At 37.5% G+C, this 27965-nt stretch overlaps 1 protein-coding gene across 1 annotated transcript in view; it reads left to right on the top strand.

The window, feature by feature from the left end:
- FAF1 (Fas associated factor 1) overlaps positions 1-27965 on the top strand; it is a 497005-nt gene that overhangs the window by 176408 nt on the left and 292632 nt on the right. Inside the window, exon 4 of the mRNA XM_060021798.1 lies at positions 10142-10353. Within this exon, the coding sequence (XP_059877781.1) occupies positions 10142-10353 (212 nt within the window). The remainder of the gene's footprint in view (positions 1-10141; positions 10354-27965) is intronic.

Below are 27965 nucleotides of genomic sequence, written 5' to 3'. Positions count from 1 at the left end.
ATGAATCATATGTCCACAAAAGAAAGTAATAGTTTTCAACTATTTCCTTACTAACTTTGTTCTTTAGTTTTGAAATCACTGTGGATTTGACAGAACTGAAAATTACTCTTGTATGTCTACTGACCAGAGGAAAGGAAAGAGGGCTCTTTGTACTTTCTCATAGATTTAACACTGAAAGTGGAAGACACAATGCTAGGAATGGTATATGTAGGCAGTTTAAAAGGATCTTTGTTTTGTGTGTTTGATATTTGTAGTAAGTTGATTATAGTATGTGAAAACAACTAACTCTTAATTTGTCAGTTTATACCTTAGCAGAGAGAAGAGCTACCAAAAAGAGTTGTTTTTTTTTAATATGAATTATTTTTGGAGGGAGAAGAACCTAATCTCTGCACTTTATAGCTTTTCTTGAAATCAGATGTTTATGTGAATTCAAAAGTGGGAATTTGTTTTTTTAACATGCCCATAAGTTCAAGGCAAAGAAACTAACTTTTTTAAATACTTAAGGCACTGTGCTAGGTATTTGATATAGTTTTCTTTATTAATGCCCATTAAAACCCTTAAGAAATAAATGCTCATATTTCATAGGTGAGGAAATTCAAGATTAGAGAATTTATAGATTCACTGAAGGCCACAAATATAGTAGTTGGTGAAGTCTGGATTTTCTCATTTTAAAAGCCATGCTCTTTCTTTTATGTCACTCTGTCCTCTTAAAGGTCAGTAACCCAGGCATGTCACAACTTTTAAGATTTTTTCCTTTGGGTAAAGAAGTTGAAATTTAATACACGTATATAACATCTTTCTTCCACAGCTTTGTTTTAACAGTTATTATTTGTAATAAGCAAGTAAAGGCATTTTACAGGTAGAGAGAACAAGGCATGAAGTGACTTGGCTCAGATGATACAGCATGATGTTGATGAGTCAGTAAGCAAATCTTCCGTCTCATCTTCCAAGGCTTATTTCACTAGACAATACATTGCTAATATAGCATATTTATAAAGTGTAAAAATATGCAGTCATAATCTAAACCATTCATTTAGTCATAAACAAACATCAAGTATGTACATGTATATTTACTACATCTTGTTGTAATATTTTATTTATTCAGAATATTGTCCAGAGCCTTTTAAAAAATTATTTTTGGAGAAAGCTGTTGTTAGAAAGGAGCACTAATGAATTACTTGTATTAGTAGAGAGTAGATGCTATCTTTTATAAAAATTTTATGAATTAATAGTGTAATTTTACTCATTGACTAAGTGGGTGGTATTTGTCAACTCATTTATTTTGTGATCCAGACAGATATACTCTATATTTGTCTATTGTTTAATTCATTGAGGAAACCTAGCGAAGACAGGTTTGTTTTCAAATCTTGAGCATTATTATAATAGCTTTCAGAATATATAAGTGCTGAGGTTATCTGATTTAGAAAATGTCCATTTTGGCCAGTTAGTCTTTATTTATTGTCTTTTCAGATACCCGTTTTAAAAATCTGATCTTTTTCTAGAGACAAATTTATCTTTAAGACACATGTTTTTTGCACCTAGAGGTTTTACCATGGGATGGACTTTTAAAAACTGAAATAAACAAGTGCAGGGTTTCTGTTTACTTTGCTTTTGTTCACTGTCTTCCAAGGATCTGTGTGGTTTGTAGAGGAAAGTTGAGCAAGGATAAAAACACTCCTTTAATTGAAGTTTAGATCTAAAATAGATTTCTCCATAGAGTTTGCCTTACCACCCAGTGTCTTTTTTTTTCTTTCTTTTAAATTATTAACTTAAAAAGAATAGTGAGAAGGTCAAATTATAGGATGGTAGTCTTCATAGATGAAAAATCTTAAAAAGTTTTTTTTGAGTTAACAGTTTTGGATGCCTTTGCACTCTTTGGATATCACTGAACGTTAGTCACAACTGACAAGATCATTCATTAACTGGTAATCTCTTTTCTCTCTGTCTCTCTTTTTTTTTTGATTGCTAGTAAAAAAAACTAATGTAAATTCATTATTTTTGTTGATCTCGAAATAGAGTAATTATAGCTAATAAGAAAAATTTCAAGAGATAGCTTTAAAAAAATCCTCTTTCTGGCTGAGAAACATACCAAAGAGTGTGCTCTGATTAGAAATATTAAACTATCTTCTAGAGTTAGGGTTTGGTAAAGGGAAAAAAAGCACCACACTAGCACCTCTTTCACGAAAGAGGGGATTTCATATAGGGAATGAGTTACACAGATATATAGTAGGTTGAAAGAGCAATAATGACTGCAGGAAACAACTGGACCATCAGGCCCACATGGGGGTGGGTTCTGCTGGTCGATGAGGAAGGGAGCCTAGGGCAGGAGGAGACTTAAAGCTGAGAAGGGTGGGCAGAGCCGGGACTGTATGGGGCAGATCCATGGTACCCACTCCAGGAAGCCTGCTCTAGGGCAGACCTGCCCAGAAGAGGCCTCTATTGACCATCAAAGGGCACAAGGTTACTCCTGGTACTGGAGGAAAAAAGGAAAGAGCTTGGGAGAGGTTGAAGTTAGCAGAACTTTGGAGCTCAGAGGAAGGGCCTTAGGAACTTGGCCCCAGACACATGAGAAAGAAGTCCTGCTCAGCTGATACTGGTATTTCTGACAGGATGCAGAGGCTTGTTTCGAAGTATTGAAAGAAAATAGAAGCTAACTTCAGTGGTTGATGCTGAAACAAAGTGGGTGTCATTGTTACGGTGTTGTTACTGCTAGGGTAACGTTGATAGGATCAGTGTGTAAACTGTAAGAATAGAATTTTGTCTGTGTCTGTGTGCACACACGTGTGCTGTTACTGTCCTTGTTTCTGTTACTGATCATAAAGCCATGGTTGATATTTACCAGTTTCTTCCACTATTTATTCTATATTCCCTCTGCCAGTGCCTCAGATAGTCAAGGTTCTCTACTTCATGGGACATCTCAAACATTCATTCTTGAAGAGTTAGAATCCTCAGTGGACTTATCCTTTTTAAAAAATTGGTTGTAGTTTCCCATTAACTCTTTTTTTTTTTTTTGCGGTACGCGGGCCTCTCACCGCTGTGGCCTCTCCCGTTGCGGAGCACGGGCTCCGGACGCTCAGGCTCAGCGACCATGGTTCACGGGCCCAGCCGCTCCGCGGCATGTGGGATCTTCCTGGACCGGGGCACGAACCCGTGTCCCCTGCATCGGCAGGCGGACTCTCAACCACTGCGCCACCAGGGAAGCCCCCCATTAACTCTTAATTTTGGACATACCCTAGAAAATAGTCCATTGCATAGCAACAACCTGGTTTTTTTTCCTTGGTAATCAAGACCAGCTAGTACCTCCTCCTTTGCTAGTTGATTCAGTAGCATGAGGAGTATAAAATGGCCAAGTGGCATTCTCAAATTCTAATACAGTGGAAGTACTGTGGAAACATTACATCCTGTGATTTCTGAACCATCAGAGCCCAAAGTTGCAGGAAGCAAAAATTTGGTAAGTTATTAGGCATAATAAGGGGAACCCTTACCACGACTTAATTCCCATACTCATTTTTTTTCCTGGCAATATGAGATATATCACTGTGTTTTGGTCATTGATGTAAAGAATATACCACATCCTTTAAGGTGGAGTCCCAAGCTTTGAGGATATTCTCTCCCAACCTGTGGCATAACTATCTTCACCATTACACTATTCAGTCAAGCTAGCTGCTTCTGGGTAATGGTATACACCAGTGATACCAGTGCTGCACTTCTCTTACTGTGAAATGAGTTCCTTGGTTAGAACCAGTGTTGTGTGGGAAGCCATAGACCAATAAGGCATTCCCTAAATACATGAATGGTGGTGCTGGCAGAAGCATTGCTGTCAAGTGAGTCAATTTCATATTCAGAAAATTGTCTTTTTAGGTAAGAACAGATCACTGCCCCCTCCATTATAGAAATGATCCATTACCAGACCCCTGAGGAATGGGGCCGTATTGAGGGCTCCATATTGGTCTCTGTTGTTTGCAGTTTAGGCACTCAGTAGTTTCCTTAGCCAGATTCAGACTTGGTGAGGGTAAGTTGATGCTGTTGTGCCTATGCCTAACCTCTATCCCTATTGACATGGCCACATTGTACATTAATGCATTGAGTAGTCCTGGGGTAGTAAGGGAATAAGCTAACTGACATCAACAGAACAAGGTCATCTTATCCATATTGAGAACCTTTTTTTTTTTTAAGTGGATAGCTTGTAGATAGCAGTTACCCCATGACATATATTCACATTTTGTGTTCATTCTAAACGATCCATTTCCAGTCCTCTTCCCCAGACTTCTGTGTCAGCCAGTTTTCTTTTTATTCTTTCCAAGTTCTGATCAGCTGGGCAACCCATTAACTGTTGCCCGTGATTCAGTGTAGATTTGTATCTCAGGTTATTTCTCCTTCTAAATGAAGTGGTCACCCTGTGGTACAACCTTAAGTTCTCCCCACTGGGAGGCTTTTCTTCCACTACTGTCTTTCAGGGATATCTTTGATTGGGATTGTAATGTTTCAGCAGTCTGTTTTTGGTTGGTACCAGCATATTATACATAACCATTTTTTCCTTTCCCAGTCCAAATTTTTTTCTTTCTCAGTTAGCTTAGATATCTCTTACGCACTGATGAAAAGTACAAGGTGCAGCAGGCAGCCATGTACCATAATATGCTTCTGACCCCTGGACCCCAAAACTTCACCAAGGTGAAGGCCTCTGCATTTTCGTGGTGTGTATCTCCTAATCTCTAGCATGCATGTATCTTAGCAAAGCATCCAAGTACTTGCTGCTTTTGCTCTTCAGGACCAATCTACATTGTCATCACTATAGTGTTTTGTGGAATACCTGGGTTATCAAGATCTATCCAGGCTAGATTATTATGCCAAAGAGCAAGAGAGTTGTTATAATCTTCAGGAAAATATAGTGAAGGTATATTGTTTACCCTGCTGAGAGGAAGCAAAACGCTTGTCATGGTGCTTGCAAATTAAAATAGAGGGAAAAAAAAGTCTGTGCAAGTTTAGTTGCTTCCTGTTGTCTCCTCCTACATAATAACCCTAATTCCATGAATTAGGAAGTCAATATGAGCTATCTATCGGGATCTGGGAAAAAACTACAGGGTAGGTTGAATAGATTGAATGAACACTGTATGATTGGATTTAGGCCAAAACCTCATTTACCACCATAACTTCCATTTTTGTATCCCCAGGAATTAGTATTAGAGTTAGCATCTAGTAATCCTCTAAAGATCTAGATATTTTCCTTTTTTCAGTACACAAACCCCTAGTAAATGGCTACAGGTCTCTTAGGGGAATTCTTAGAGGAAAATTTACAATACACATGTGGCTCTGTTGCATTGTCTTTGGGGGACCAAGGACTTTGTGTTTGGCAACTGCGAGTGACTGTGACCCTCCATTATAGTTACGGAAGTTAGGATCTAGGCTGCCAGATCTAGGTTTCTGTTGTTTATAGATCAAGTAATATTTTAGTCAACTGACTTTTCATTTTGTTTCTTAGAAGTACCATGTTCAATAAAGCACTACTAAAGGTCTCTGCAGGTTGAAATCTTCTGATTGCCACATTTTGTCCATGCTGTCCGTAACATCATTGCTCCCTCCTTTTTCTTGTTAAACTCTGCCATTTGACCTATGCACTCTGGGATCTCATCATGCCTATTAGGGAGTCCTTTTCAGTGATGTCATCTCCCCATGTTATTCCCAACCCACAGAAGACAGCCACTACAGAGTTTTTCAAGGATGTAGATTCCCTCACTAATGTATTTTTCAGTGCTTTAGTGCAGTGTTCTCTGGGACCTCATGGATTATGTAGTAGGAGGATGTGTGTAATATATTCAGGTTGTACATGGTTAATCCACTTTAGCATTCATATTTTTCTAAGCATCTGGATTTCTTCTACATTTTGACAGGAAAGTTTGGGCATTTCCTCCTCATTAAATGTAGACTCCTTTGGGATTCAAGTTTCATTCAGTTGACAAGGAAACTATTAGAAGTACTTACAACTGCTTAAGCAAATATATTATATTTGGCCCTATTCAAACTCTTTTGGTCAAACTCACTTAAAATTCATTTCTACAACTGTTCCCTAGGTTTTTGCTGATATAATTTATCAAAATATTATAATTACTTTTGGATATAAGCTGTCTTTTCTCAGTTAAGACATTGTACTTATTTTCTTGGAACATGCCTACATCTGATTTTATAGGTAATAAGGAATGGTGGAGGTAGGTTTTGAGAATAGACATCCCCCTTCAAGGCAACTGTCTCAGGTAAGAGTATTCATAGTTTTTAAGCAAGAAGCTAATCTCGGTCATGGGAGGAGGAGCTGTTTCTGCTTACAGAAGAGGCTCAGAGACACTCCAGGGGTTCAGGATTCCGACATTCACCTGAATCCGCTCAGGTATCCCCATTTCACATCTTAGGTTCTCACTCCTTCCACAACAGTGCCTTAACTTTCACAAAAGTGACTTAGTATGTATGTTCAACTTTCACTGTAAATATGCAAGCTGCAAAATTAAATTTTGAGTCCAATTCTTAGGAAGATCATACCTGTGGTTATAAGAAATAAGAAGCTCTTTTTAAAGTGCCACTTCAGAAACTCTGTAACTTTCTTATCATGAATTGAACTGAAATTTAAAAACCCCAAGTGTGTCATTTTATTCTGTAAGCTCTCCTTTAGAGTCAGAAGCAGCCTGCTCATAGTCCTTGTCATTATTACCACCATAATAGTCAGGTCAGATAGTCATTTGGTTCCCTTTGGCACTTGTTTCAATAATGATAATTAATCATTATGCCAGTGCATGGCTTGGATCACTAGCATCCCATTTTCCATTGGCAAGGAGTTCAGCAGTGCATTGAAGGTCAAGGCCATAATCAAGCCAGTTCCTGAATCCTTTGTTTCCTGGGGCACCTCCATTATCAAGAAAATGAAACCACACTAGGGTATTTTTAACAGAGGGAATTTAATGTAGGATTGGTTACACAGGTGTGGAAGACTAAAAGAGCAAAAAAGTAAAACTGAAGTAACCTAGATACAATAACTGCTTCAGGAAGTTACTGCTTGAAGGTCTAGGGAACAAAGGGATTAACAGAACTTTGAAACTCAGAGGAGCTCTTTGAAGCTGAAGATCAGACCTCTGTGGAATGTATACTGTCCAGCCATTAGTGATATCTCAGAGGGAATGACAAGAAGCTGGTTATAAGAGTGCTGAAAAAAGCAGGAGACTGAAAGCTGTAGGGTGATGCTGATTGAAATGCATGCAAACAGGAAGAAGGAAGTCTTTCCTCCCCTCCTCCTAACTACTAATCTCTACCTAGTATCCTCTATTTGACAAAGGTCTATCAGGAAACCATATGCCAAAGGAAAAATATAATTTTGCAGAATCCTAGCCCCTGCATTACAGAATAGACTATAGAAGGATGAATTTGGAGTTAAGAAAACAATGTCAGTGACCAAACTGCTAATTAGCTGTTTTTCTTAGGTTCTGAGAAGTTGTGACAACATTTAGATATGTGAAGTATTATTGCACACATTCTGTTCATAGATGCCTAGAAGCTCACTTTGGCTTCCAAACAGTGACATTCTTCATGCTTTGGACATTTTCTCTGTTCTCATATTTTTCTTCCCACATTACTTTCCTTGACTCTGACAACTGGGAGAATGGATAGGTTTTTGTCTTTGGATCAGTGATTAGAGTGTCTGAACTCTGGTGAGATCTAAGCTAGTCACTTTCAAACTTTTTTGACAAGACCTACAATGAGAAATATTTGCATTCCAAAATACACATATTACAAATATGTCCCAGAATCAAAAGTTTTATGAAATAATACTTGGTCCTAACTATTTAGTGAAATATACTGATAATTTCTATCCTATTCTATCCTATCCTATTCTTTTCTATTCTTAATCTTATTCTGATTGTGTTCTTTAAAAGACTTACCACAACTCAATCAATTATGTAATCTATAATTTGATAAACACTGATCAAAGCAACAGTGTGAAGTAAATGCAAATATTCTCTCCTTCTTAATTGTATAAGCAATGCTTAACTTGGCAAGTTTTTGGTCATTTTTGTTGTTGTTCCTATTCGGGCCCCCAACACATTATTTTTCTTTAAATTCAGGGTGAGAAGAAAGATATTTTAGAACTGAGCTTGTAGTTCTGGTGGTGGAGAAAAATTATACAGTAATGATATTTAATAGGAGCATTTCTTATGTTTCCTCCCTCCCTACTTTTCCTACTGAGGGGGGAAAAACAGTGACAATATATATATGATAACTTAAATCAAAGAAAAAAAATCCAAATTCTTCATAATTATTTCTCTACTCATTAGTTTGTCAAATATTTGTATATCTTCTATGTATAAAATCTTGAACTCAGCAGATGATACAGCCATTAAAAACACAAATGTGAGCTTCATAATTATTGATAGTAGTGAGATGTTATAACTAGTCTGAGGTAGTAAAACATGCTCTGAGTTGAAAAATAATCTGAGATATGAAAGATAAATATAATTAGCTAGAAGAAAGATGGAATTTGGGGATGGGAAGGAAAGAATATTCTTAGAAGGAATAATTTTTTTGTTACCTCATGAACTAGGAAGGATCAAGGTAAGACAAAAAACAAAAAGCTGTTCTGGCTATTAGCATAGAGAGATGGAGATAGCATAGCACAAGATGCAGATGGGAAGGTAGACAGGATTCAGATCATATAGGGCCTTGTACGCCACTTTGACCATTTATATGAAGAGCAAAGGGGAGTATAGAAGAAAATGATATGAAGACATTTGTCTTTAATTTCACTCTAGCGGTGGTATGGGATGAAATGCAGGGGGGTAAGGGTATGTATGGAGTTAGGCTATTGCATTAATCTGTGTAAGAGGTGACTGTGGCTTGGACTAGGGTGGCAGCTCCGGAGGGGAAAGGTAGATGACTTATCTAAAAGATATTTAGGAGGTAAAACTGAAAGGACTAGTTAGATGTGGGAGTTGAGAGAGAAAAAGAGGGCAAGGATAATGCCAGAGGTTTCTAGCTTGGGTAGCTAATATGTGGAATAAATGGGAAAATCAGGCTTGGGGAAACATTAATGGTTTAAACTTTGGCTGTACTGGGTTTGAGGTTTGGGATCTTACTAAGTACTAGGCATTGTGCTAAGCTTTTCATACACATTATTTGATCTAATCCTTACAAATATAATTAATTTTCCTATTTTACAAATGAGACAGCTATTAAGTGGACAGAGCCACAATTTCATTTTTATTCTTTAAGAAGGGAGAGATTCAACCATGTTTAAATGTTTCTGAGAAGAATCCAGAAGAGAAGGAGATGTTGAAGATAATGGAAGGGAAAGGGATAATCCATAATGTAAGGCTAATGAGTAGATGCGTAGATAGAACGATGTCTTCTCTATTTAGAGAAAGAGAGTGCATATGCAGGTTAGTTTGTGGATTTGATGTTAGAAGGGTAAGGGAATTTCTTCTTGATGGCATCTGTTTTCTCTGCAAAGGTAGGAAAAATATATTTTAAGACTGAGGAGTGAGAGGGAGAATGGAGGTTTAGGGATGGTTAAGTTTCAGAATAGTTTTTGTGGAAAGTAGAGTTAATGAATCAATTAATGATTCGGTAAGTAAATGCGAGTGGGTTAAGAAGATACTGTTAGTAATTCACAGAGTTTAAAATGATGTTTTATCAGCATCATAACAGCATAAGGCAAAAGTCTAATTAAAAGGGATATGTGTGATACTGCTAACAGACATAGAAAGGCAAGCATGGGAGGGAGAGTAATGTGGCTTTCAGTCATTGGGAGAGATTTTATGGAAGAATTAGAATTTACTTAGTCCATGATGCACAGGTAGGTAAATTTGATATGAAGAACAACACAAGCCAAGTACAGTTAAGTCCCCTCTATACAAATGAGTTCTGTTTTGAGAGTGCTTTCGTAAGTCCAGTTTGTTCGTAAGTTCAACAAAGTTAGCCTAGGTACCCAGCTAACACAATCAGCCATATAGTATTGTGCTGTAATAGGTTTATAATACTTTCGCATCTTTGAAAGTTCGCAACTTGAAGGTTTGTATGTATGGGACTTACAGTATGGAGTGGGTCCTTAGTGGTAATCTGTAGTTATTTGGTTGATGATAATTCTTCTTTTATGTCAATATTTCAGTGACTATGGGGGTGAGCCTATATCAGGACCTGCATTTGATCCAGCAAATCACCCAGCTCCAGCTCCTGCTCCTGCTCCCTCTTCTTCTTCAGCATTTCGACCTGTAATGCCATCTAGGCAAATTGTAGAAAGGCAACCTCGGATGCTGGACTTCAGGGTTGAGTACAGAGACAGAAATGTTGATGTGGTACTTGAAGACAGCTGTACCGTTGGTAAGGTTTTTCCTACCATATAGCCTCCACAAATAATTCATTAGGTAAACATTCAGTTTACATTCTTTTGTTTTGAGTTGACTGCTGACAAGAAGGAAATAAAAACAAATTGATATTGTTTCATACAGATTATTGTGTTCTAATTTTAAATACTGTCTTCAGATTGAGGTAAGTTTGAGAGTAATTTTATTTTTGTTCCACATATGCAGAATGATATATGAAGCTGTTTTAGGGCAGATACAAATCAAACATCTCAGAGCTTAAAAAAAATACCAGAATTATTAAGTATATTGATATCAGACTTTATAGCTGAAGCTCCTTCATTTTTAATACTATGATTAATGAGAAATCAGAAATAAGACATTTCCATCACTTCTTCTCCCTGCCAGCTAAATAAATGGTGTAGTACTGTTCTCTCAAAGGAGACTCATAGTTTATGCCTGCCATTTTCAGACAAACTTTACCAAAATTCTGTAGAGAAACTGTTGAATTCATGTTTGATTCAGATTATTTGATCCATGTTTGTTGCAGAACTAGAAATTGTATTAATTTCTATTTTAATACGGTTTTGCCTTATATCTAAATTTTAGATGTTTCTGAAATTTTGCCTTTGTTCCTTTTTGGGGAGATCCTTTCCTAATTTTATTTAATTTTATTAATTGAGGTACCAGTCTGTGGCCTGTTAGGAACTGAGATGCACAGCAGGAGGTGAGTGGCGGGCAAGTGAGCAAAGCTTCATCTGTATTTATAGCCACTCCCCATCGCTTGCATTACCTCCTGAGCTCCACCTCCTGTGAGATCACCAGTGGCATTAGATTCTCATAGGAGCACAGACCATACTGTGAACGGCGCATGCGAGGGATCTAGGTTGCACACTCCTTATGAGAATCTAATGCCTGATGATCTGAGGTGGAGCTGAGGCAGTGATACTAGCACTGGGGAGCAGCTGCAAATACAGATTGTCATTAGAAGAGAGGTTTGACTGCCCAGAGACCGTAATAAATCAGTTGCTTGCAGACTCATATCAAAACCCTGTCAGTGAGTGGCAAGTGACAATTAAGCAAGGCTTTATAGTGGCAAGTGAGTTGATGTACTTCAATTGTTAGCTGCATCTGGTGGCAGGCTTTAAGTCAGAATCCGGCACTTATTTTAGTCCATGAGTGGCCTGCCCATTATTTTATTTACCACTTCTATCCGCGCCTCTTTCCCACTCTGCGCACTTGTCTCAAAGTTTTGGTAAGCCCACAAGCTAACCCTAGCCAAAATGAGTAAAAAACAAATGTCGCTGGAGAGCTTCTTTGAAAAGGGGGAAAGACCCAATGATGAGACAGCAGAAGAGTCTAAGGCTGCCAACAAAAAGAAAGCTGCATTTAAAAGAAAATACCAAGAGTCCTACTTAAATTACAGGTTCATTGCAACAGGTGATTGACATTCTCCAACCCCGCTTTGTATAATATGTGGCAACCGGTTATCCAGTGCAGCTGTGAAGCCTTCAAAACTGCTTTGCCACATGGAGACAAAGCACCCTACATTAAAGACAAGCCTTTGGAGTTTTTCAAAAGAAAAAAATGTGAACACAAGAATAGAAGTAATTATTGAAGGCCACCACTTCATCGAATGTGTCTGCACTGAGAGCATCATTCTTAGTGGCTAACCGCATTGCTAAAGCTAAGAAGCCTTTTACTATTGGTGAAGAGTTGATCCTGCCTGCTGCTAAGGACATTTGGTGTGAACTTTTTTTTTTTTTTTTTTTTTTTTTTGCGGTACGCGGGCCTCTCGCTGCCGTGGCCTCTCCCATTGCGGAGCACAGGCTCCGGACGCGCAGGCTCAGCGGCCATGGCTCACGGGCCCAGCCGCTCCGCGGCATGTAGGATCTTCCTGGACCAGGGCACGAACCCGTGTCCCCTGCATTGGCAGGCGGACTCTCAACCACTGCGCCACCAGGGAAGCCCCTGGTGTGAACTTTTAAGAGAGGCTGCAGTTCAGAAGATGGCACGTGTTCCTCTTTCAGTTAGCACCATAACTAGATGAATTGATGAAATAGCAGAGGATATTGAGGCATAATTGTTAGAGGATTAATGAGTCACCGTGGTACGCAACCCTGGTTGACGAATCGACCGATGTTGACAAGGCAACAGTGCTTGTTTTTGTGCGATATATTTTTCAGGAGGATGTGCATGAGGGTATGTTATGTGCACTTTTGTTGCCAGCCAACACTACAGCTGCAGAACTATTCAAGTCTTTGAATTATTACATATCAAGAAAACTGAATGGGTCATTTTGTGTTGGTATATGCATGGACGGAGCAGCTGCCATGACTGGATGGCTCTCTGGTTTCTCAACTCGAGTCAAAGAGGTCGTTTCTCAAATGTAAGTCTACGCACTGTATCATCCGTAGAGAAATGCAGGCTAGCTGAAAAATGTCACCTGAACTTAAGAGCGTTTTGCAGGATGTGATTAAAATTATCAGCCATATTTAAAGTGCATGCCCTTAACTCACATCTGTTCACGCAGCTCTGTGAGGAGGAGGATGCAGAGCACACACGTCTTCTCTTACACACAGAAGTGAGATGGCTTTCTAAAGGTAGATCACTGGCCAGAGTTTTTGAGTTATGAGAACCACTCCAGAGATTTCTTTTAGAAAAATGGTCACCACTGGCAGCACAGTTCAGTGTCACAGAATGGGTCACAAAACTTGCTTACTTGTGTGGCATATTCAACCTGCTCAACGAACTCAATCTGTCACTTCAGGGGAGAATGACAACTGTGTTCAAGTCGGCAGAAAAAGAGGCTGCATTCAAAGCCAAACTTGAATTATGGGGGTGACAAGTGAACACTGGGATTTTTGACATGTTTCAAACATTGGCAGAGATTTTGAAAGAGACTGAGCCAGGGCCTTCTTTCTCCCAGCTGGTGCGTGATCACCTATCTCAGCTTTCAAAAGAGTTTGAGCATTACTTCCCAACCACAGAAGACTGAACTGGGAAGGAATGGATCTGTGACCCATTTGTGAATAAGCCAGGTGAATCGACTTTGTCCTTCCTAGAAGAGGATCAACTGGTTGAGATCACAAATGACGGTAGCCTTAAAAGTATGTTTGAGACAACTTCAAATCTCCATATGTTCTGGATGAAAGCTAAGGCGGAATATCCTGAGATTGCCACAAAAAGCACTGAAAAGGCTGCTTCCATTTCCAACACCCTATCTTTGTGAAGCAGGGTTTTCTGCAGTGACAGCAGCCAAAACGAGATTATGGAGTAGACTGGACATAAGCAACACACTTTGGGTGTCACTGTCTCCCGTCACCCCCAGATGGGACCATCTAGTTGCAGGAAAACAAGCTCAGGGCTCCCACTGATTCTGCATTATGGTGAGTTGTATAATTATTTCATTATATATTACAATGTAATAATAATAGAAATAAAGTGCACAATAAATGTAATGTGCTTGAATCATCCTGAAACCATCCCCCCACCCCGTCTGTGGAAAAACTGTCTTCCACGAAACCAGTCCCTAGTGCCAAAAAGGTTGGGGACCGCTGCATTACAGAGAAAAGCAAGTCTGTTAAAAGAGTAATCATTCCCAAACATGAATCAGATTGTTATTCCCTTACTTAAAACCATTTAGAAACTTTCCATTGTTTTGGGGATAAAATTCAAATCTTTTAACATGACCTGTAAGTACTGCTCGACCAGACCCTGCTGCATTTCTAGTTTTCATCCATTATCACTCTCCTTCTTACTCACCATGCCTGAGTTGTAACGGACCTCTTTCAGTTCCTTGAATAGGTTATTAGCTCAGGGCCTTTGTACTTGTTTCTTTTTTTGCCTGGATTCCTCCCCTAGTCTAGTCCCTTCTCCCTGTGCCCATCCCCATGCCCCCAAATATTCTCCTATACATTCCTTTTTATTTTAAAAATGAGATATATACAGTATAGTTTTATTAACTATGGGTACATTGTTGTACAGTGGATCTCTAGAACTGTTTCATCTTGAGTAAGTGAAACTCTATATCCACTGAACAGCAACTTCCCATTTTCCCCTCCTGCAAGCCCCCTGGCAGTCATCATTCTGCTTTCTGCGTCTATGAGTTTGACTACTTTAAATACCTTATATAAGTGGAATCATGCAACATTTGTCTTTCTGGCTTATTTCGCTTCATATGATAAGTGAAAGGCTCATCCATGTTGTAGCATATTACAGAATTTCCTTCCTTTTAAAAAGCTGAATAATATTCCATTGTATGTATACACCACGTTTTCTTTATCCGTTCATCTGTTGATGGGCATTTAGGTTGTTTCCACCTCTTGACTATTGTGAATAATGCTACAGTGAACATGGGATTGCAAGTATCTCTTGAGACACTGCTTTCAATTCTTATTTTTGGTGTGTGTGTGTGTTGTTTTATTTTATTTTATTGCAATATAGTTGATTTACAATGTTGTGTAAGTTTCAGGTGTACAGCAAAGTGATTCAGTTATACATGTACATATATTCATGCTTTTTTAGATTCTTTTCTCATATAGGTTATCGCAGAATATTGATTCAGTTATACATGTACATATATTCATGCTTTTTTAGATCCTTTTCTCATATAGGTTATCACAGAATATTGAATAGAATTCCCTGTGCTATACAGTAGGTCCTTGTTGGTTATCTATCTTATATGTAGTAGTGTATGTGTGTGTTCATCCCAGGCTTCTGATTTATCCCTCCCAACCCCCTATGTTTCCCTTTTGGTAACCATAAGTTTGTTTTTGCTATCTGTAAGTCCATTTCTGTTTTGTAAATAAGTTCATTTGTTTCTTTTCTTTCTTTTTTTAAAATTAGATTCCACATATGAATGATATCATATGATATTTGTCTTTCTTTCTCTGACTTACTTCACTTAGTGTAATAATCCCTAGGTCCAACCATGTTGCTGCAAATGGCATTATTTCATTCTTTTTTATGGCTGAGTAATATTCCCTTGTATATAGGTACCACCACAGCTTTACCCATTCCTCCGTCGATGGACATTTAGGTCAGTTCTTTTGGATTAATACCCAGAAGTGAGATTGCTGGATCATATGTTAGCTCTATTTTTAATTTTTGAGGAGCTTCCATACTCTTTACCATAGTAGCTGCACGTTTTACATTTTCAGCAATAATGCACAAGGGTTCCAATTTTTTCACATCCTTACCAACACTTGTTATTTTCTGTTGTTTTTGTTTTTATAATGGCCATCTTAACATGTATGAGTTGATATCTCGTGGTTTTGGTTTGCATTTCATGATGATTGGTGATACTGAGCATCTTTTCATATACCTTTTGGTCATTTATATGTCTTTTTTGGAGAAATGTCTAATCAAGTCCTTTGCCCATTTTAAAATTGGGTTATTTAACTTTTTGCTATTGAATTGTGAATTTATTTGTTTTTTTTTTTAATTTATTTGTTTTGAATATGACCCCTTAACAGATATGTGGTTTGCAAATATTTCCTCCCATTCTGTAGGTTGCCTTTTTACTCTGTTGATTGTTTCTTTTGCTGCACAAAAGCTTTTTAGTTTAATGTAGTCCCACTAGTCTATTTTTACATTTGTTGTCTATGCTTCTGGTGTCATATCCAAGAAATCACTGCCAAGATAAATGTTATGGAGGTTTTTCTGTATGTTTTCTTCTAGTAGTTTTATACTTTGAGACCTGTAATCCATTTTGAGTTAATTTTTGGGTATGATGTAAGATAAAGGTCTAATTTCATTCTTTTGCATGTGGATATCCAGTTATGCCCGTACCATTTGTTAAAGGGACTGTCCTTTCTCCATCATGTAGACTTGGCACCCTTGTCAAAGATCATTTGACCTATATGTGTGGGTTTATTTCCGGGCTCTCTGTTCTGTTCTATTGGTCTATATTTCCATCTTTACACCAGTACCATACTGTTTTGATTACTTTGTAAAATGTTTTTAAGTAAGTGTGAGGCCTCGAGCTTCATTCTTTCTCAAGATTGTTTTAGCTATTCAGGGTCCTTTGTGGTTCCATATGAATTTTGGTATTGGTTTTTCTATTTCTACAAAAAATGCCATCGGGATTTTGATAGGGATCACATTGAATCTGTATGTCCCTTTGGGTAGTATGGACATTTTAACAATATTAAGTCTCTCAATCCATGAACATGTGATGTCTTTCCATTTATCTGTTTCATCTTTTAATGTCTTTCAGCAGTGTTTTATAGTTTTCATTGACAGGTCTTTTGCCTTCTTGGTTAAGTTTATTCCTATGTATTTTATTCTTCTGATGCTATTATAAATGGGATTGTTTTCTTAGTTTCCCTTTTGGATTATTTGTTGTTACTATATAGAAACATAGCTATTTTGTATCCTGCAACTTTGCTGAATTCATTTATTAGTGCTAATATGGTTTGTGTGTGTGTGTGTGTGTGTGTGTGTGTGTGTGTGTGTGTGTGTGTGTGTAATCTTCAGGGTTCTTTACATATAAGACATATTATCTACAAAGAGAGATAATGTTATTTCTTTTTTCCTGATTTGGATGCCTTTCATTTCTTTTTGTTGCCTAATTGCTCTGGCTAGGATTTCCAATACTATGCTGAAAAGAAGTGGCAAGAGTGGGCATCCTTGTATTGTTCATGATCTTTAGAGGAAAAGTTTTTCGTTTTCACTATTGAGTAAGATGTTAGCTGTCATCTTTTCATATATGGCCTTTATTGTATTAAGGTAATTTCCTTTTGTTCCTAGTTCGTTGAGTGTTTTTGTCATGAAATGGTATTTTGTCAGATGATTTTTCTGTATCTATTGAGATGACCATGTGATATTTTCCCCTTCATTCTGTTAATATGGTATATCACATTGATTGATTTTCATATGTTGAACCATGCTTGCATCCCATGGATAAATTCTACTTGGTATATGATCCTTTTAATGTGCTGTCAAATTCAGTTTTTAAGTGTTTTGCTGAGGATTTTTGCATCTATATTCATCAGGAATATTAGCCTGTTGGTTTTTGTTGTTGTTGTTCTTCTTCTTATACTGTTTTTTTCCTGGTTTTGGCAACAGGGTAATGTTGGCCTCATAAAATGAGTATGGAAGTGTTCTACCTCTTCAAATTTGGGAAGATTTCGAGAAAGATTGATGTTAACTTTTCTTTAAATGTTTGGTAGAATTCTCCAATGAAGCCATCTGGTGCTGGTCTTTTTTTATTGGGAGGGTTTTGATTATTGATTCAGTCTCCTTACTTAGTTATAAGTGTGTTCAGATTTTCTTTTTCTTTATGATTCAGTCTTGGTAGATTATATGTTTCTAGGAATTTACCCATTTCTTCTAAGTTATCCCATTTGTTGGTATATAATTGTTTATAGTAGTCTCTGTGATTCTTTTTATCTTTGTGGCATCAGTTGTAATATCTCCTTTTTCATTTCTGATATTATTTGAGTCTTATTTTTTCTTGGCTTAGGCTGAAAATTCATCAGTTTTGTTGATTGTTTCAAACATCAGCTCTTAGTTAGATTGATTTTGTCTGTTGTTTTCCTATTCTCTTTTCATTTATTTCTAGTCTTTATTGAAGACTAACTTCCTCACTTCTACTAAGTTTGGGCTTAGTTTGTTCCTCTTTTTCTTGTTACTTGAAGTGTAAAGTTAGGTTGTTTATTTGAGATCTTTCTACTTTTTTGATGTAGGCCTCTAGTACTATAAACTTTCCTCTTAGTACTGCTTTCCCTGCATCCCATAAGTTTTGGTATTTTGTGTTTTATTTTCATTTGTCTCATGATATTTTCTAATTCTCTTACGATTTCTTCTTTGGCCCATTGGTTGTTCAAGCAAAAGTTGTTTAATTTCTATATATTTGTGAATTTTCCAGGATAGATGACATGTTAGGTTACAAACAACAGATTTAAGAAGATTGAAATCATACCAAGTATGTTTTCCAGCCACAATATACTGAAACTAAAAATCAATAGCACTTTTCCTTTACCCTTTTCTTCTTAAATTTATTATCTATCCTGGAGCATGTTCCATGTGTGCTTGAGAAGAATGTGTATTCTGGTGCTGTTGGGTGTTATGTTTTGTACATGTCTGTTAGTTCCATTTCGTCTACAGTGTTGTTCAAGTCCTTATTGATATTCTCTGTGGAAGTTTTATCCAGTATCGAAATCCCCTACTATTATTGTGTTGTATATTTCTCCCCTCTGTTCTTCCATTGTTTGCTTTATATATTGGGTTCTTTGTTTTGGGGTACATATATGCTTATAATTGGTACATCTTCCTGGTGAGTTGACTCTTTTGTCATTATATAATATCTTTCTCTCTTGTAGCTCTTTTTTCTGAGTTTTTAAAAAAATTGAATTATAGTTGATTTATAGTATTATGTTAATTTCAGGTGTACAGCATAGTGATTCAGTATTTTTGCAGATTATATTCCATTATAGGTTATTACAAGATATTAGGTATAATTCCCTGTGCTATATAGTATTATTTCAGATTTTTATCTGTTTTAAGAAAACTAGAAGGCAGTCCTATATTAAATAAATTTTAACTGCTATTGTATGGCATGTGACTGAGTAGATAACAGTGTCTCTTTCAAATTGACCTGATTCTTTTTGTTGCTGGAATATTTGGCATATAGTGAAAGTTCATGGATATTTTAATCACTTGAACCACTTTTTCATTGGTTCACTCAGTTGGAGTGACATCCACTGCTCATTTCAAAGATGGTGATCAAAATGCTGGCTTCTGGATTATACATCTTAATATTACACTTTAAGTCTATTGTAGTTTGGAGAATATGAACTATTTTAAAGCTTTTTTATAGAAATATATGATAGAATTTCTAGGGATCACATTTTGTAAACTCTTGGCCTTTTAATTCACTGTAAAAGCAGACTTGTGCCTAAGTATGGTAGACTAGAAGCATTTGTGTTATTCTGTTTGAAAACAAATACAATTTAAATAGTTACATATGTTTTGTAAATAAAATTTGATTCCAAATGAATTGTAAACCAAATATTATTATTGTATGATATGTATCTTTCTCCTGCTTCTCTAAACTCTTCCAATTTTTTACTCTGGATTATAGTTGTTCTCTTATTATAAATTACGTGCCAGTCACACATCACGTCATGCACCTTTTCTTTGTTCATTGTTGGTTTGTTGATATGCATCACTGTGGAAGGTATACTCAGGGATATTTGGGATTGTTAGAAGTTTTTTCTTCTTTCATTTCTTTCACTGCTTTTGATTAAGTTCTGTTAGTTTTATCACAGTATCATTTGAATTCCTCCTTTATTTGGATCCCCTCCATTACAGTTCAAGAATGAATTTCTTTCATAAGTTATTAAAATAATTCCTCCCTCTATTTCCATTCTTTCAGTTTCTTTCTTCCTCTAGTCTGTATTTTACATAGTTTCCCTATAGTGATCTTTCTAGAATATAAATTTCCTCATATCCTTCATTGGTTCCTTATTTTTTATATTCTGTTACTTATTAAGGAATTGTATGTATGTATATAAATATTAAAAGGCAGAGAGATGCTAAATAAGATAATGCCACTTCCCATGCTATTACCAGGGAGACTCAACATAGTATAAAAGTAAGCCTAGGGGCAGTCAAGAAGTTTATATCAGAGTGACACGTAGTAGTAATTGCATTGGTCTGTTAATGTTTTTAGTGTCCTGTTTATTACTGCAGTTTCATTTTATTACAAAATCTTTCTGGATTTTCCTATCTTAAATAAATTTAGAGAATTATTTTATTATTCATTTATTTATTTTTAAAATAAATTTATTTCTTTTATTTATTTATTTTTGGTTGCATTGGGTCTTCATTGCTGCGCACTGGCTTTCTCTAGTTGTGGTGAGCGGGGGCTACTCTTTGTTGCCATGCACGGGCTTCTCTTTGCGGTGGCTTCTCTTATTGTGGAGCATGGGCTCTAGGGCGCGCGGGCTTCAGTAGATGTGGCGCATGGGCTCAGTAGTTGTGGCTCATGGTCTCTAGAGCACAGGCTCAGTAGCTGTGGCACACGGGCTTAGTTGTTCTGCGGCATGTGGGACCTTCCCGGACCAGGGCTTGAACCCGTGTTCCCTGCATTAGCAGGTGGATTCTTAACCACTGCACCACCAGGCAAGCCCCTAGAGAATTATTTTCAAGCATACGTTCTTCTATAAAATACTATCTAGTGTATGGGCTTCCCTGGTGGCGCAGTGGTTGAGAGTCTGCCTGCCGATGCAGGGGACGTGGGTTTGTGCCCTGGTCCGGGAAGATCCCACATGCCGCGGAGGAGCTGGGCCCGTGAGCCATGGCCGCTGAGCCTGCGCGTCCAGAGCCTGTGCTCCACAATGGAAGAGGCCACAACAGTGAGAGGCCCGCGTACCGCAAAAAATAAATAAATAAATAAATAAATAAATAAAATAAAATACTATCTAGTGTGAAGTAGTGTCATCGTTAGGGTAGGAATTATTGTGTAGTATTATGTTTAAGATCTAGCAATGGATTTAACCTAACATACAGGTATTTGTTCAATAAAGTTTGTTGAATCAATGCTGTCAGCAAACCTACTTTTGCTGAGCCTGTTCAGCATAGCCTTAGTTCCGTTTCTAGCATGTAGCAGAAAAATAGGTCCGTTGTTAGTTAAACCATTTGCCTTTTTTTTTTCTTTCCTGCAGTACGCGGGCCTCCCACTGCTGCGGCCTCTCCCGTTGTGGAGCACAGGCTCCGGACGCGCAGGCTCAGCGGCCATGGCTCATGGGCCCAGCTGCTCCGTGGCATGTGGGACCTTCCCAGACCGGGGCACGAACCCGTGTCCCCTGTATCGGCAGGCGGACTCCCAACCACTGCGCCACCAGGGAAGCCCCATTTGCCTTTTTCTGTTGTTTTTATTTTTATTTTTTTATACAGTAGGTTCTTATTAGTCATCCGTTTTATACACATCAGTGTATACATGTCAATCCCAATCTCCCAGTTCATCACACTACCTCCACCATCACCCCCACCACTTTCCCCCCTTGGTGTCCATACGTTTGTTCTCTACATCTATGTCTCTATTTCAGCCCTGCAAACTGGTTCATCTGTGCCACTTTTCTAGGTTCCACATATATGCATTAATATACGATATTTGTTTTTCTCTTTCTGACTTACTTCACTCTGTATGACAGTCTCTAGACCATGCACATCTCTACAAATGGCCCAATTTCATTCCTTTTTATGGCTGAGTAATATTCCATTGTATATATGTTGTTGTTTTTAATCTACTTTCTTAAAACTACTTTTATTATGTTGGATACCATTTTAGTTTAAAAGAATCAGATTGAGTATCAAAAGAGTGAAAACATTTAGCAGGTGCGTTTTGACGCTGAAAAAATAATTTGGGGTATTTACAACCAGTTTTTGTCTTGACTATATAAACTTGGATTCTGGACTTGACTCTGCAACTCAGATAAAGTATGTAATTTTTAGCACAGGCCTTAACTCCTCTATGCCTTAGCCACCCTTTATGAATAATAAGCATTATGTAAGTGTTTTCTGTTTTTGGCTGTTAGTGCATGTTAAAGAAAAAAAGAGTAGCAATCTTATTTGTCTCACATAGATGGTGTTAGCATGAAATAACAAGAGAACTGATCATAGCTTGTTCTTTGGGGAGAAAAGGTAGCAAATGTTGTGCATTAGTAGCATTATTCTTTGGTCCGTCTGCAAACTAATGTCTATTGTCACCATGCCAACAATTATGTACTCCCCAAATTATTTATAAAATCATTTTTTCAAGTTTTGTTGAGATATAATTGACATAGAACACTGTATAAGTTTAAGTGTGCAGTATAATGATTTGACTTACATACATCATATAAAGTCATTTTAAAATATAAATAAGCAGCATCTCAGACTGTGTGGTTTTACTGTGCATAGTTTATTTTTTATATGCATTAGCAATATTTTGTTTGATTTAGTTTCACATTTTTAAGTACTTCACTTTCAGTAAACATTTTTCAAATGGAGACGTATATAAGGAACAAAATGAGTACCTTCCCTTTCTCTGATTCTTATTAACTCCCTGCTATTGTCAGTTTGGTTTGTGATTTAAGGTTGCCATTTTATAAAATGTCTTTACTTTATTTAAAAGTAATGTTCACTCGATTACTTTTATTCCTTATGTCACTTTTGTTGTCTGCAAAGCAAGGCAGTGACTATCAGAAGCATAGACTTATGTTTTCTAACACCTTTAGTTTCTTCCATTCATCTTTCAGTCTCCTCTTCCTCTGATAATTCCCTATCATCTTCCTTTGAAAGATTATAAAATAGCTTTTTTCCTTTTTAAAGGAATAAACATACATAGTAATGGCTCGGACATACATACACAAGCATACCTTGGAGATACTGTGGGTTCAGTTCCAAGTCCACTGCGATAAAGTGACTATTACAGTAAAGCAAGTTACATGAATTTTTCGGTTTCCTGGTGTGTAAAAAAGTTGTTTACACTATACAACTTATTAAATATGCAACTATATTAAATGTGCAGTGGCATTGTGTCTAAGAAAATAATGCAAATGCCTTAATTAAAAAATATTTTATTGCTAAAAAATGCTAACCATCATCTGAGCCTTCAACGAGTCAGAATCTTTTTGCTGGTTGAGGATCTTGCCTCAGTGTTGATGACTGCTTGACTGATAAGGAGGGTGGTGGTTGCTGAGGGCTGGGGTGCCTGCGGCAGTTTCTTAAAATAAGACAATGGTTTGTCACATCAGTTGACTCTTCCTTTCACAAATGAGCTCTCTGTAGTGGGTGATGCTGTTTGATAGCATTTTACCCACAGTGAGCTTCTTTCAAAATTGGAGTCAATCCTCTCAAACCCTGCCACTGCTTTATCAACTAAGTTTATGTAATATTCTAAATCCTTTGTTGTCATTTCAGCAATCTTCACAGCATCTTTACTAGTAGCAGATTTTATCCCAAGAAACCACTCTCTTTGCTCATCCATTAGAAGCAACTCCTCATCTGTTCAAGTTTAATTGTGAGATCACAGCAATTCAGTCACATCTTCAGGCTCTACTTCTGATTCTAGTTCTCTTGCTATTTGCACCACATCGGCAGTTACTACCTCCACTGAAGTCTTGAACTCCTCAAAGTCATCCATGAGGGTTGGAATCCACTTCAAACTTCTGTTAGTGTTGGTATTTTGACCTCTTCCCATGAATCATGACTTTTCTTAATGGCATATAGAATAGTGAATCCTTTCCAGAAGCTTTCAATTTACTTTGCTCAGATCCATCAGAGGAATCACTGTCTATGGCAGCTATAGCCAAATGAAATGTATTTCTTAAGTAATAAGACTTGAAAGTTGAAATGACTCCTTGATCATGGGCTGTTAGCAGGCATTAAAACAACATGAATCTCTTTGTACATCTCCGTCAGAGCTCTTGGATGATCAGGTGCAGTGTCAGTGAGCAGTAGTAGTTTGGAAGGAGTCTTTATTTTCTGAGCAGTGGGTTTCAACAGTGGGCTTAAAATATTCAGCAAATCATGTTGTTGTCAGATGTGCTGTCGTCCAGGCTTTGTTTTTCCATTTATAGAGCACAGGCAGAGTAGATTTACTGTAATTCTTAAGGGCCCTAGGATTTTCAGAATGGTAAATGAATATTGGCTTCAGCTTAAACTCACTAGCTGCATTAGCCTCTAACAAGAGAGTCAGCCTGTCCTTTGAAGCTTTGTAGTCAGGCATTGACTTCTCTCTAGCTATGAAAATCCTAAATGGCATCTTCTTCTGATATAAGGTTATTTTATCTATATGAGAATCTGTTGTATACTGTATTTACCTTCATTAATTATCTTAACTAGATCTTCTGGCTGACTTCCCATAGCTTCTACCTCAACACTTGCTGCTTCACCTTGCATTTTCTTGTCATGGAGACGGCTTCTTTCCTTAGCTGCATACTTCTGTAGCTTCCTCACTTCTCTCAGCCTTCATAGAATTGAGGTAGGACCTTGCTCTGAATTAGGCTTTGGCATAAGGGAATGTTGTGGTTAGTTTGATCTCTGCAGAGCTCTAGAACTTACTACATGTCACCAACATGGCCACTGTCTTATCATTTGGGTACTCACTGGAGTAGCACTTTTAATTTTCTTCGAGAACTTTTCCTTTGCATTCACAACTTGGATAATGTTTGGTGCAAGAGGCCTAGCTTTTGGCCTCTCTTGGCTTTTGACATGCTTTCCTCACTATGCTTAGTCATTTTCAGCTTTTGATTTTAAAGTGAGAGACATGACTCTTCCTTTCACTTGAACACTTAGAGGCCATTGTAAGGTTATTAATTGTCCTAATTTCCATACTGTTGTGTCTCAGGGATTAGGGAGGCCCAAGGAAATGGAGAGACAGTGGAATGGCCAGATGGTGGAGCACAACAAGAAACACACAACAAGAAACACAACATCAAGTTTCTTGTCTTATATGGGCAATGTTCATGGTGCCCCCAAACAGTTGCAATAGTAACATCAAAGATCACTTGATCACGGATCACCATAACAGCTATAATAATAATGGAGATTGAAGTTTTGTGAGACTTACCAAAATGTGGCACAGAGGAATGAAATTAGGAAATGTTATTGGAAAAATGGCTCCAATAGACTTTCTGGTTGCCACAGATCTTCAATTTCTAAGAAATGCAGTATCTGCAAAGTGCAATAAAATGAGGTAGGCCTGTAATAGTAAATAACACTGTACTTTCCCAAGGTCACATATTTAGCAATTACTGCTGAAAATTAGGAAGTAAATTCCAAAAGACTTCTGTGCAATCAGAATAGGTCATTTTATTATAGATGTTTTTTGATTACTTTGGGCTTAATATTATGCTAAGTTCTTAGGCTCTGTGTAAATAAGACATTCGTTATCCCAGAAGACTCCATGGTCTATCTAGATAGAGGGAGGAAGAAGACATGGAAATAACGGACACTCATTCATTCATTCATTCATTCACACACACACATACATATAATACACATTACCTCCCATACACCAGCCACTATGCTCACTCTCCTTAGTTCCGTACGACGCTTATCACAACACTGTGAGGCAGATGTTATTATCCGCCTTTCGACGATGAATAAACAGAGGCTCAGAGAATTCCTGAACCACAAATTCAGTCTTAAATGAATCTAGAATTCATGATCTTTCCAATAAAATAATGTCTATTATGAAAATACATGCAGAATGCTATGAGAATATTGAAAAGGAAGCAATTCAATTTTAGTTGGTGACGTGGGAGTACGGGAAGGGAATAAATTCAGTTGTAAGATTGGTGAGGAAAGATTTCAGAGAGGAACCAGGCTATGAAATATGAGTTAAAGTATGTCATGTGGGCAAAGTGTGGGGAAGTTTATTCTAGGCAAGGAAAAACACAGAGGCAGGAATCATAATGGTGTGTCTGGAGGAATATGCAGGCATGAGCATAAAGTTGGGGTTGTGGTCTTCAGTTAGCCGAAAAGTCCACTTAAATAGAACTTCTCCTTTTCTATCAGTGACAGTTTCATGCTACAGTTCCCTCTCCTGAGCCTACCGCAGTCCCTGCCTCTGCTCTTTTATACTCATTGACTTACTTATTTTCACATTACCTTGACATAGCCAGAACCTGTATCCCCATATTATAGACATGAGAACTGACATAAGAGAATAAGTAAGTGAGTTCATTGGTTCATGGAGATTAATCGATATGGAGGGAGCTGTAAAAACTAGTCGAGCTGACCACGAAGTAAGCAGTCTTTTCCACATTTTTGTCTTAGGGTTATCTAGTGTGTGCTTAAATTCTTTTAGCAGTGGGATGCTCATTAATTTTAAGGCAATAATTCCATTGTTCAGCGACTCTGACAAAAATTTTATAAATAAAAACGCTGTACCTCAACCACATGCTAAACAGGTATCGTTAAATGTATTAATTTTTTAAAATTTTTATTTATTTTTAATCTTTATTGGAGTATAATTGCTTTACAATGGTGTGTTAGTTTCTGCTTTATAACAAAGTGAATCAGTTATACATATACATATGTTCCCATATCTCTTCCCTCTTGCGTCTCCCTCCCTCCCACCCTCCCTGTCCCACCCCTCCAGGCGGTCACAAAGCACCGAGCCGATCTCCCTGTGCTACGCGGCTGCTTCCCACTAGCTATCTGCCTTACGTTTGGTAGTGTATATATGTCCATGCGTCTCTCTCGCTTTGTCACAGCTTCCCCTTCCCCATATCCTCAAGTCCATTCTCTAGTAGGTCTGTGTCTTTATTCCTGTCTTACCCCTAGGTTCTTCATGACATTTTTTTTTCTTAAATTCCATATATATGGGTTAGCATACGGTATTTGTCTTTCTCTTTCTGACTTACTTCACTCTGTATGACAGAATCTAGGTCTATCCACCTCATTACAAATAGCTCAATTTCATTTCTTTTTATGGCTGAATAATATTCCATTGTATATATGTGCCACATCTTCTTTATCCATTCATCCGATGATGGACATTTAGGTTGTTTCCATCTCCTGGCTATTGTAAATAGAGCTGCAATGAACATTTTGGTACATGACTCTTTTTGAATTATGGTTTTCTCAGGATATATGCCCAGTACTGGGATTGCGGGGTCATATGGTAGTACTTTTGTAGTTTTTTAAGGAACCTCCATACTGTTCTCCATAATGGCTGTACCAATTCATATTCCCACCAGCAGTGCAAGAGTGTTCCCTTTTCTCCACACCCTCTCCAGCATTTATTATTTGTAGGTTTTTTGATGATGGCCATTCTGATCGTTGTGAGGTGATATCTCATTGTAGTTTTGATTTGCATTTCTCTAATGATTAATGATATTGAGCATTCTTTCATGTGTTTGTTGGCAGTGTGTATATCTTCTTTGGAGAAATGTCTATTTAGGTCTTCTGCCCATTTTTGGATTGGGTTGTTTGTTTTTGTGTTATTGAGCTGCATGAGCTGCTTATAAATTTTGGAGATTAATCCTTTGTCAGTTGCTTCGTTTGCAAATATTTTCTCCCATACTGAGGGTTGTCTTTTGGTCTTGTTTAAGTTTTCCTTTGCTGTGCAAAAGCTTTGAAGTTTCATTAGGTCCCATTTGTTTATTTTTGTTTTTATTTCCATTTCTCTAGGAGGTGGGTCAAAAAGTATCTTGCTGTGATTAATGTCATAGAGTGTTCTGCCTATGTTTTCCTCTAAGAGTTTGATAGTTTCTGGCCCTACATTTAGGTCTTTAATCGATTTTGAGCTTATTTTTCTGTATGGTATTGGGGAGTGATCTAATCTCATACTTTTATATGTACCTGTCCAGTTTTCCCAGCACCACTTATTGAAGAGGCTGTCCTTCCTCCACTGTACATTCCTGCCTCCTTTATCAAAGAAAAGGTGACCATATGTGCGTGGGTTTATCTCTGGGCTTTCTATCCTGTTCCATTGATCTATCTTTCTGTTTTTGTGCCAGTACCATACTGTCTTGATTACTGTAGCTTTGTAGTATCGTCTGAATTCAGGGAGCCTGATTCCTCCAGCTCCGTTTTTCGTTCTTAAGATTGCTTTGGCTATTCGGGGTCTTTTGTGTTTCCATACAAATTGTGAAAATTTTTGTTCTAGTTCTGTGAAAAATGTCAGTG

Source organism: Delphinus delphis, chromosome 1, assembly GCF_949987515.2.
Source record: "Delphinus delphis chromosome 1, mDelDel1.2, whole genome shotgun sequence".
NCBI lineage: Eukaryota > Metazoa > Chordata > Mammalia > Artiodactyla > Delphinidae > Delphinus > Delphinus delphis.
Note: the sequence above shows the minus strand (reverse complement) of the source record. Positions and strands in the feature narration are given on the sequence as shown.